This window comes from Schistocerca americana, chromosome 4 (assembly GCF_021461395.2).
Source record: "Schistocerca americana isolate TAMUIC-IGC-003095 chromosome 4, iqSchAmer2.1, whole genome shotgun sequence".
NCBI lineage: Eukaryota > Metazoa > Arthropoda > Insecta > Orthoptera > Acrididae > Schistocerca > Schistocerca americana.
This window is the reverse complement of record NC_060122.1, coordinates 842,279,180-842,291,835: the sequence shown is the minus strand read 5'-3', so window position 1 is coordinate 842,291,835 and position 12,656 is coordinate 842,279,180. Positions and strand designations below refer to the sequence as shown.

The window sequence follows — 12,656 nt, the reverse complement described above, 5'->3', positions numbered from 1 at the left end:
GCTTCAGTGTGGAACCGCGCGACTGCTACGGTCGCAGGTTCGAATCCTGCTTCGGGCATGGATGTGTGTGATGTCCTTAGGTTAGTTAGGTTTAAGTAGTTCTAAGTTCTAGGGGACTGATGACCTCAGATGTCCGATAGTGCTCAGAGACATTTATCCATTCTTAGAGCTGGCTTCACACAGCGGAACCCATAACACTTACCATACAGTGAAGGCTTTCACGACCGGACAGTACTGTTGTTGATAATTCTTCTGCCGACTCGGCAGGACTCAGCAGGACCAGCCACACCGCTGAGGATGTCCAACGTAATATTGGACGGAACGTTATGAATAGAAGAATTCCATGGACCACGGCCATATAACCCGGAAGAATCATCAACAACCATAACACTTACTCCTTACGATCTTGAACAACACGGGGAACGTATTCACAGCAAAAACAGTGCACGCCGTACCGCCTTACAGTGTTGTTTCGAAGCAGCCGTTTCGGTTTCCCCGCTGCTCGCCTGCGCATGTTGACGCGTGATCTCGGACACGTATCTGGCCGGCTCGGTGGTACGGCAGATCATTACCACTGGCCCTCGAGAGCGCAGACAGCGGTAATTGCATCCGGCGCCAGCTGCGGCAGTCATGGGTGGAGGGTGCGGCGCGTGGCGGAGGGTGGGTGTGGTGTGGGAACAGGCCGCAGTCGTGAAGAGTGGCGTTGGCGTCCACTCTGCGTCAAGAGGGGGCGGTGAGGGCGGCAGCGGGGGCGGTGGGGGCGGCGACACGCGAGACGCCGCCAGAGCGGGCGCTGCAGCCGCCAGTGGCTCGGCCGACCGGACGTCCTCAGAAGCGCCGCGGGCCGCTGCCCGGCATCCGATGTCTGCAGCCGTACACGCGTCTGAGGTCAGGAGCCGTGACGTCGACGCGACAGCTCTGTCTGCGGCCAGCCGCCGCACCGCTACTCTGGCAGAGGCGATGGAAAATCACTTTGAAGTCTCTGTTAGAAACGTCACGTCACTTTAAAAATCTGAAAATCACGTGTGCCATTGATCCACAGTGTTGCTGATCATGACAGAAATCTATTTCTAATTTTTATTGGGCCGAACTTATGTATTCCTTTTTATACTAAAAAGTCTGTTATTTTTCTCGTTATGGAAAGAGTTTCAAAGCTTACTTGAAAGCAGCTGAAATCTCCGAAACAGTCTTTTATTCGCTATTACGAGCGTTTAAATGCGAAAATTTTAGGTTAAGCTTTACCGTGACTGTTATTGACATTAAATGAAACATGTTCGCTGTTACCAGTCACCGCAACAGTGACTGTTACGGTGTGTTACGACATCGAAAGGAACCTGTGACCACTGGAGACGGTGCCACAAGTTCCTCCAAAAAATCGTAACACAACACACACACACAAATGTCATACTAGCTAAAGTAAACCCACCCGGTGATGGAGGTTTAAACCTTTGAAACGCGTTGTGGAAATAAATGAAACGGTGACTGGTAACAGTAAACTTGTTGTTTCATTTAATTACGAGCGTATTCGTGACCACATAATTCAGCAACATTGTTGATGTTTTAGAAAGCTTACCGCCGCTTGCAGTGGCCACTAGGCTCGAGGCGCCATGTCACGGATTGCGCGGCCCCTCCCGCCGGAGGTTCGAGTCCTTCCTTGGGCATGGGTGTGTGTGTGGGAGGGGGGGGGTGTTCTACGCAGAAGTTAGTTTAAGCATTGTGTAAGTCTAGCGACTGATGACCTCAGTAGTTTGGTCCGTTAGGAATTCACACACATTTGAACGTTTTTAAAAAGCTTACGTCTATTTCTGCCATCTCAATTGCACCTGTATTTTGCGATATGAATATTTTAGATCAAAGTTGATCATCTGCAGATCTATGAAGTTGCGTAATCAATCCATCGTATTCATACGGGAACTGCATATGAAGAGTTGAACCTCAAACGTACTAATAATCATTTTTTCACAAAACACATTTCCAGCGCTATTGTGTTTTCGGTTCTTTCCTGAATTTTTTTCAACTGCCACATGACACTGAAAAAGTTCCAAAACGTTCGCTACCAGGTGGTGCATGGCCTTTGCGTTAGGCAGTCCTTCCTTCAGGAGTTCCAACAGCAATGGATCAGAGCCTTTGTTCGGGAAAATTCTCACATGGTTGTTCAACCTGCTAAGGCTGTCAATACATTCCATATCAATCCGATACATAAAACTGATTTCTACAACTTTTTAAGATACTGCTGAATCATTACAGGAATGTGAGATTTTCGAACGCGGTACTGTCAGTTTCATATTCCTCTCAAGAATCTATTAAACATCCTTACACTAAAAGAGTGTATTTTGTTAAACTATCGTACTGTGTTATTTGTTAGTCATTTAAAACCACGTGTGTACCAACACATCTTACAAGGCGACGCCACGACGTTGGCATCGCGCATTTACTTCAGACTTTGTACACCTTCAGTAGGCCATCAAAACAAAATAATGTGCAATTAGTAAGGTGCACTACTGTGGCAGCTCCGAGAAAAACGCAACAGAAGTTTTACGCGTCCGTTATATAACTGATGTATTTATGGGAAGTAGATGGCCGTAAGAAGACACTGTGGTCTAGTGGTTAGAGTTCGCGCTGTATGAGAGGGTCGTGGACAAGGCGATGACTTGAAGCCTTTTAACACATTTTTTAATCTATATCTTTACGTCACTGGTCACATTATGTAATTTATGCGACATTTGAGAGATAATACGACGGCTATTCGGAAAGTAAGTAACTATAGGTGGCGAAATGGAAACCACAGTGAAAATCAAAACTGTTTTATTTACAGCAGTTAGCTACACCTTCCAGCTACTTCTGTACACAGTCGCCGTTCAGACTTAGACATCTGTCGTTGCGTCGTACCAACTTTTCAGGTCCCTCGTTATAGAAGACAGCCGTCAGCGCTTTTCGACAATTTTCTACTTTGGGCTGCAGCTCGTTGTGTGTATCAAAATATTGTCTTCATAGTCAGCAGTTCGTCTGAGCAGAGATGAACCTCAGGAGTAGCCAATTACGGGCTGTATCGTGGCTGATCAAACACTTCCCATCGAAAACGCTGCAGGAGAATCTTCATTGCCCCTGCAAAGTGCGGCCGAGAATTGTCGTGTAGAACGAACTGCATGACAGTTATGCTATGTGGAATGCATAGATTCAGGCGAAATCTTTCGCCGGGCTCTCATACTTGGCGGGAGACGCTAATTTCTAGCCATCTTTACGTTCTCACTGTGAGCTCAGAACTGAAAATAGCCACGTGATACGATCGATGGGCGTACTAGACACAGTGCCCAACCCATCTGTGCAAAGCTTCGCCAGATTTTCTCTGTATTTTCCATTTCGCGACCGATCGTTCCTTACTTTCCGAATAACCCTGGTACAGTGATAAAAATACCACTTGCATTTTCATGAAGTTGTTGTGGATTTCACGTGTTATTTGACTATCTACTATTTTTAATTAAATTTTGAAGGACGAGGGACAGGCTTCGAAAGCCCAAATCAAACATCGATAAATAATTATATGAATTACGTTATTAAGTAATGTAGTAAGTCACAGTGTGCCAGACCGCAAGAGTAACGTGCAGTAACTCGTCGGATGTGATCTCGACATTACACGTCGCAGGATGGTATTTGTCTTGCATACATGGGAAACATAAATTGAAACAGCATCTACTTCATCGAACGAACGCAACTTTCCCGCAATTTTCAGAGTTTCTAAGGGAAAACACACCCTGTCAAGATTTTGAAAAGTTTTTCTCTCTTCCGACGGTACAGGTTAAAAATTAAGTTGCAGGAACCGAGCCGTCGCCTCATTGAAGTTCGTCTTACGAAGCACGAAAGCTAACCATTTAACCACCAAGAACTCTATCGTCCAACAACTATTCACAGATGCATAAGCCACATAACAGACGCGTAAAACTTCTCCTACGATTTTGTCGGAATTGCCAGAACAGTGCACCTTACTACCTCCACATTGTAATGTTTTAATGGCCTGCTAGAGGTGTACAAATTGTGAAGTAAATCTGCGATCCCAACGCCGTAGACTCCCCTTGCTAGAATGGAAGCGCGCGGATGTTGTAGGAAACAAATCAGTAGAAGTTACAGCAAATAGCGATGCGAGATGGGTGCGCTTACGGATATAAAACCATGACGTCATTATGTATCCTTTTAATATGTGCTGTGTCACTTTCTTATTATCTACAACAACGGAAGGTGCCCACACCATGGTGTGCTTACAGACTCAGTCTTGAGTCTGACATTATGCATTCTGCATTAGGCCTTAGCGTTAGCCATTAGGGGTTAAAGGTCATCGTCCGGCGTTAGCCCTTACGTGCAGTGTGCTTAGTGCAAGCGCTGAGGGCTGTCTAGGGGCACGTTGTCGGTGGCGGCGCGAGTGTGTAGACTAGGCTAGTTGCTTCCACAAAATACCATCATGTAGGCCGCCAGTAAATAAATTGTCTTTTAAATAAAGCTTTTTATTTATTTATGCAAAGAATAGAAGACTTATTCAATGCAAATTTTGTTCAATGGAGAACAGTCACTTCACAACGTTGTTTGAAGTGCTTCGAAAAGATCCTCAAGATCAGTTAATTGGTTACCTGTGGTTGAAGTCCGTCGAAATATACAGACTACGCTGGTCAAGTTGCAAATCAGACCAAATGCAAAAATACCACATAACGTGTTTCAAATATGGTACTAACAAAATATTTGGTGATCACCAAGATTTTGATTTATCAGTCTGGACACGCTATGACTGGTTCATGTGTATGTGATACGATGTGAAATTAGAAGACATTCCGAGGTTCTACGTTAACAAGCGACGCAATGCCAAACAAGCAATTACATTACTGTATTCTTCTGACGAATTGATGGCCAAATATACGACTAATTATGTATGAATGTAATTACACACACCAAAAACAATTTTGCATCAGCTCGGTTCCGACATTTCCGAAACCTGTACAGATAATTGGAATAGAGGTCAACCTTAACATCTTTTCCCTCCTTTTTATTGCTCACGAAAACCACACATTGCATGTTGTACCACCATACAGCGAGACCTTCAGAGGTGGTGGTCCAGATTGCTGTACACACCGGTACCTCTAGTACCCAGTAGCACGTCCTCTTGCATTGATGCACGCCTGTATTCGTCGTGGCATACCATCCACAAGTTCATCAAGGCACTGTTAGTCCAAATTTTCCCACTCCTCAAAGGTGATTCGGCAGAGTGGTTGATGGGTGACGTCGTCCATAAACAGCCCTTTTCATTCTGTCCCAGGCATGTTCGATAGGGATCATGTCTGGGCAACATGCTGGCCGCTCTAGCCGAGCGATGTCGTTATCGTAGCAGATGCTGCCGATATGGTTCCACTATCTGTACGTTGGCCCCGCATAATATCACCACAGAACAGCAGGGAACCTCCTTTTGCTGCACTCGCTGGACAGTGTGTCAAGCTTTCAGCCTGACCGGGTTATCTTCAAACACGTCTCCGATGATTGTCTGGTTCAAGGCATATGCGACACTCATCGGTGAAGAAAACGTGATGCCAGTCCTGAGCTGTCCATTCGGCTTGTTGCTGGGCGCATCTGTACCGCGCTGCATGGTGTCCTGGTTTCAAACATGGACCTCGCCATGGACGTCGGGAGTGAAGTTGCACATCATGCAGCCTATTGCGCACAATTTGAGTCGTAACACGTCGTCATGTGGCTGCACGAAAAGCATTATTCAACATGGTGGCGTTGCTGTCAGGGTTCCTCCGAGCCATTATCCGTAGGTAGCAGTCATGCACTGCAGTAGTAACCCTTGGGCGACCTGAGCGAGGCATGTCATCGACAGTTCCTGTCTCTCTGTATCTTCTCCATGTCCGAACAACATCGCTTCGGTTCACTCCGAGATTCCTGGATACTTCCCTTGTTGAGAGCCCTTCCTGGCACAAAGTAACGATACAGACGCGATCGAACCGCGGTATTCACCGTCTAGGCAAGGTTGTACTATAGACAATACGATGCGTGTGCCTCCTTACTGGTGGAATGACCGGAACTGATCGGCCGTCGGACCCCCTCCGTCTAATAGGCGCTGCTGATTTGTTGTTTACATCTTTGAGCGTGTTTAGTGACATCTCTGAACAGTCAAAGGTACTGTGTCTGTTGTACATATCCACAGTCAACGTCTATCTTCAGGAGTTCAGGGAGAAGGGGTGAAGAAAAACTTTTTTTGTGTGTGTATTGCGTATGTAATTGTTGGAGATGTCACATTAGCGAAGTTTATAATACAGATGTCATTTAGAAAATATGTGGCGATTCCTACTTAAATTATTTATATTCGATTAGCTATGTGTGGTTACTCTCATTCCCCAAATGTGGAACATGATGAAGATGTATTAGAGGCACCAGAGGAAGAGAAATTTGAAAAACAGCATGGTGAACTTAAATGTCATAACAGGAAAGACGTCTTTCATACACTTCACCAAATGCAGCGGATGTTATCGTGTGACAGATGTCTAAAACCATGTATTGAATTTCGACTGACTTATTATTTCACGGTCGATACAATTACAGAAAATACCACTATTAGAGGTAATCCATCTGTAACAAGATGTAGACTAGTTTGCCATTTTTAAGAGCACTGCAGATTAATGCAAGAAACTATCTATTCCATTAGATAATATTCGTCAAACTGAAAATTGGTTAGTGATACTTCACTAGCCCAATAATCTAATCAAATATTTAAAAAATACTCAAACATACTGCATTTGCAGTGCACACATTAATAAAACACGGTAAACCATTAATAGTGTAACTTGATGCTAGCGATTGTGACGTCCTTGAGATATGTGTGTGTGTGTGTGTGTGTGTGTGTGTGTGTGTGTGTGTGTGTGTGTGTTTACATATTGTAATATTCTCAACTACTTTGTATAATACTATGAACAAATATAGTGGTAAAAATTTGCATCTCACTAACTAGTCAACCACACTCATTGAAAAGTACCTTGCACGAATGTGTTGTTTCGGCACGATTAATTACAGTACTTACAAAAAATAAAATCAATACTTTTGGACTACAAGAATGTGTGGATACAAGAACAATTATAATGGATCATGCAACTTTTTCGATGGAGGCTCACATGAAGAAGCCGCATTACGTGCTGCTATGTTCAGAAGTGGTGTACGATATGTGTATACTTCAAAAATGTTTGGGCAAGGTATGAAAAAATGTATGTAATAGAACTAAATCCTATGACACTGCATAAATTCTTTTACTGATTGCAATTTCTCTTGCAATGAATGATCAGTAAACATATTTACTAAGAAATGTATTCTTGTGTTATTTCACCAGTCATATCCACATCAACATCACATTTTTCGCTTACCGCAAGCTTGAACCTACGTCCTATTTGACTTCACATCTGTGAGGGTGAATAGATGTGATAGTGTGTTTGTTGCATTGTGGTTATCAGCTTAAATTGTGCTCCATTGCCGTAGTAGGTATGATGCCCTGCATATTCCTAAATTGTAGAGCGAAATTAATTTGTTGTACCAAATACCTGAACACTGAGGTAGAATAGAGGATATGTTGCCCGAAGGCAGTTCGAAACAAACGGCGAGCCGTTATTATTCGAGGTATTTACATGACGACATGTTCAGTAACTCTGTTACGGAATATACGAGTAATTACGCAACTTCGAGAATTGTTAGTAACTCCCCGCCGCTCATGCAGTTGCAATCGCATTATCGCGTCCCTGTTTTCTGTGTATTACGACGTCGAAATCATCGTCTCTGCACACCGGCAACGTTATGCCGTCACACTGCGATGTTGAGGTACCATAACTCGTAATATTCACAGCCATTTCGATTAATATTTGCTTAATGGAGGTCCGAACATAGACGATGTGATTGTGGACTTGATATTAAGTGTATACTTCAGCTATATCAGCATCAAGGATTGGTAGAATCTCTGAGGTCATTTCCAGTTGTGACCCCTAAATTTTAGAATGCAACTATTCCTAATCTGCGTGTACATATCTGTACGCTATAGAGAATAACATGATTTTAATTCGTATTGCAGCATTCATTTTCACTAATAGCAATTGGGGGGGGGGATCCACATAATGGTGTACATACAGAGAATATCTTGCATTAGCCGTATTTGATGTCTCATTGCGCTTGCTATGCGAAATCGAATTTTCGCAGAGGTCTTGCATATTGCTATAAACACGTATTTTAATGAGTCATACAGTACTGATGCGGCAGGATCTAATTCAAAGCTTCATTGTGCTTGCAGTGGGTGAGACGGCTCACAATAAAAGGTAAGCTATATTACCGAGATATCGACTACGAGATTTTCTTTGAAAACGTCACATCTCCCACTGTTACCATCTTTGGCTGGCTCTCTCGTGAATGTAAACGTTACATTTTCTGACGCATCTTAAAGTATTGTGACATCACAGATATGGTAAATTTATTGATTTGCGCCTCACAGCCTTTTCTTTTGCACTTAATCTCAACTAGGTCCCAGAAAATGTATTTAAACATACCGCCTTTCGCGTTGTCGATGTATTTTTCGTACACGTTTTTAGAATATCGTTACAACACCGATGTGGAAAATTATATAGAAAATACACCACGTAAAGCTGTCAGAGAGTCTGACTGCAATCTGCTGCTGCTGTACATAGCCCCCAGTAGGCCTGTGTCATTTTTAATATTGCCAATAATTGTCAGTCAGTATCATCAGTTATATTTTTTGTAGTGTATAACATGATACATTATCTTTCCCCTTCTAAAATGGTGCTTGAGAACAATTTATATCCAGAAATATTTACTTTGAAGGTGTGTTGTGACTTACGTCAAGAGCAGGTCTAATTAGTTGCATTCAGACTCTCAATTTGCTTACGTGCTTGCCTGCTTAGCGTAGTATTTTAGCTACAAATTTTTCTGACGTTATGAGCCTGATCAGTTTCCAAGCTGTATAGGATAATTGCTGTCTTTGGCAACTGTGATTCAAGTCTTATTAAGGACGCCTGCGTTTCGCTTTATTTTAAAGGATCTTCAGTGGTCATTGTAACAATATGGCAATTTTCTCTTACAATTTCGTTTGTTATGATCATTAACAGTTCGTATACTTTAATTATTATGGTAAACTATTTTTATTCTCTTAGTTACTCACAGTTTTTGTTTTTTGTACATTCTTCTTCATTTTGCACTTGTAAGTCTTGAGTTTTCACACACAGCACTTTCACTGCAGAGAGAGAGAGAGAGAGAGAGAGAGAGAGAGAGAGAGAGAGAGAGAGAGCGAGCGCACTCACACACACACACACACACATATATGTTCGCTTCTCTCTCTCTCTCTCTCTCTCTCTCTCTGTCTCTCTGTCTCTCTCTACTCGGAAAATACAAACACTCACCGGGCGATAGCAGGTGCTTCCACCGCTATCGAAACAAACAAACGACGAACGCATCACTCCAATAGCAAAACAAAACATTCAGAATGGCGATAAGACAGTGACACCTTGCAACAAAGAAGTGTGAATGTATTAAGTGAAGTGAAAGTTCAGTGTGTAAAATCTCAACACATACTCCTAGAAAACGAAGAAGAATACAATAAAAGACAAAAAACGTAACTAAAAGAATAACAAAGATTGATAGCAATAAGTAAAGTATACGAGCTGTTAATGATCATAACAAACGAAATGTCCGTCCCGGTAGCTGAGTGCTCAGCGCAACAGGATGTCAATCCTAAGGGCTCGGGTTCGATTCCCGGCTGAGTCGGAGATTTTCTCCGCTCAGGGACTGGGTGTTGTGTTGCCCTAATCATCATCATTTCATCCCCATCGACGCGCAAGTCGTCGAAATGGCGTCAAATCGAAAAACTTGCACCCGACGAAGGGTCTACGGGACGGGAGGCCCTAGTCGCACGACATTTGCATTTACAAACTAAATTGTAAGAGAAAAAACCACACAGTTACAGGGATCACTGAAGATGGTTTAAAATGCAGCGAAACGCGCCTGTTCTTAATAAGACTTTTATTACAGTCGCTAAAGGCGGACGTTAATCTATACAGCTTGTTTATGTGCAACTGCAGAAAAAAGGCCTAAAAACAAAGAAGACAACATATATACTGGTCATATTAGTTTTACGAAGTCGATTCCTTATACTTGCCTTCTAAAATGTCAACTGTTATTAGCCATTAGAAACTAACGATGGATTACATACTTCAGAATTTTGGTCATTAACTTGGAGATTATGTGTATACGTAGAAATAAACTCGCATTTTATTTAACATTGCAACAGTATTTTTGCAGACGTTTTAGAATATTGATACCGTAGACGAGATACAGTAATATAATTGTTGTTTTCGTGTGTCTGGACTGCGCATACATGTTCTATGTGCGTGTATGTTTTAATGTCTCATTCCCTTTTTCGCATAAGAGCCTGCAGATGATGCTAATCAAACGTCGAAACGGGTTGCTTAAATAGTAAAATATGTAGGAAGAATTGAGGCTGTTGGTATCCTTTTACTACGGGTGTGTTACTTCAGGTCAGCGATATTTACTGTTAAATCTCGTTTAGCGAGATGACAGAGTTCACAAAAAAAAAAAAAAAAAAAGAACGCGGGCAGTACCACAACGCATGGTAACCGTGAACAAACACCGGATGTCAGCCGGTAAGCAGAATCCACAAGCGCAGTGAGAGCCGAACACGCAACAGGACTGTGCGACAGCGCGAAATATTCACACACAAAAGCAAGAACGCGTGTACCGAAGTAAACAAGAATAGCGGCTACAGTGGACTCGCTTCGGAATCCGGGAGGTGGCACGATGAAAACTAAGGCTCGAAAGGCGCTGCCCAAGGGACTCTCACCGCACACGGTGGAGTCACGCAACACTCCGGTTCTCGACCGCGAACAACTCCTCGTCAGTCTTATCAGAGTCTGATGAGGATACGAAAATTACACAAAATCTAATACGCCACGTATAATGATGCAGATTATATTTCAATTGCACCACTTTGTTAGAGATATTCTATGTTTAAGCGTCCGGAGTCTCGAAGTTAACTATACCTATAACTAATTTTCCTGTGTTTTAGGTCGACATGTATATTTCAGTATATACAGTAGCCAACGCTGGAAAATATTATCAAGCTACAGTAACCCTTACCACGTTACTGCCGTTGACATTGGCAGTCACGTTTTGCTGGTGTAAACTTAGCTCCAGTTGGCTTTCGTTTCGTTTGTGTGTTGTACAAAATAGACAACTTGTGTGGAGAATGAAGTATAATTTACTTCCTTTTTGCTGGGTAAAGCAAAGCCCAAAACAAAACGATACCGTCCTCTAAGAACTATGTCTGCAGGAATCTATAAGTGAAATTCAACCTCATCCAAGCCTACTGACACAACGATGTCGCGATAACGTCTCCGCAGTAACAGCGATAAGTTTCTGCTGTGAGCATCCCACTTCCGCCAGAGTAAACTATCGTTCGTCACAAAGTGTTGAGGGTCACTCAGGCCCAACACGGAATAAAGCACCTGGTAGACGTGTCAAAATGTAGCACCTAACTAGCCAATTAAGTCCAGGACAACAATAACCAATAACACGACGTACCGCTCACTGGTAACTGTTCGCTATAGGACACAGAAGCTAGTTTCTGAAATCTATAGCTCTGCTCGATGAATGTAACGCGGCACTGCAGAACAGCAGGTGTGGATAAACACCAACACACGAATACAGAAAAGGGTCAGCTTGATCGATGAGTCGTATCATTCGTTGATATACAACAATGACAGATTACAAGAAGTCGCACTGGGCAATGCATATACTCGTCAATTAGGAAGATAAGAGGTTAGTCACGGTGTGAGGAAATTCTCCTAATGAAGGAATTGAGCCTATGAGACGTTTGTCGACATCTCTCACACCTGAATTGCTATGTAACTTACCGTCCGATCACTTTCATGCTGACATACTGTCAGCATGAAAGACATACTGTCGAGTGCATGCAGAATAAAGCAGCCAGTAGACGCGTAATCATAGGGCACACGTGGGGGGAAAGGTATGGGTGGGGATTTTGGGGCGGCGCTGTAGGGGAAATGCCGAACCGTGGAGAGAAAGTGGCGTTCTAAACTCAAGTCTATGCTTGTATTTTTTGTAGGTATTGAGTGGAGCCCCTCCATGCCCATACTTGCATGCTGACCATTCAAAAAGATCTACTGTCGCCTCTGCTTTGATTAGTATGTAGAAAATGCAACAAAACCAGTGATTTATTTTCACCTGGCTTGTTAACCATTTACAAATTTCAAAGAAGCGCCACGAGTGGCGAATTTTGATTAAAACTACAGTTCTATTATTTCCATGTTAAAATTTGCTACTTTTGCCTAAACATAGTGGAGTTTACCAAATGTCACTCCATAAAATGTTGTGTGTTACGACTGCTACAGAATTCTGAAACAGTGTTTCATTAAGTGAGGAACTGAGGGAAAGTAATAGCTTATGAAAAAGCGCATCCTTCACACAAAAGTATACATGTAATGTCTTCACTTTTGTTGTATAAAAATCCACAGCATTTCTCATTTCACGAGCTATCGACAGCCATTAAAATTACATTCCTTCATCAAAAAAGCCGCTAGTTAGTGGAATAACATGTT

At 42.7% G+C, this 12,656-nt stretch overlaps 1 protein-coding gene across 1 annotated transcript in view; it reads right to left on the bottom strand.

Moving 5' to 3' along the window:
• Nucleotides 1-12,656, bottom strand: part of LOC124613856 (atherin-like) — a 53,698-nt gene that overhangs the window by 24,385 nt on the left and 16,657 nt on the right. The window contains exon 2 of the mRNA XM_047142581.1: nt 573-948. Within this exon, the coding sequence (XP_046998537.1) occupies nt 573-948 (376 nt within the window). The remainder of the gene's footprint in view (nt 1-572; nt 949-12,656) is intronic.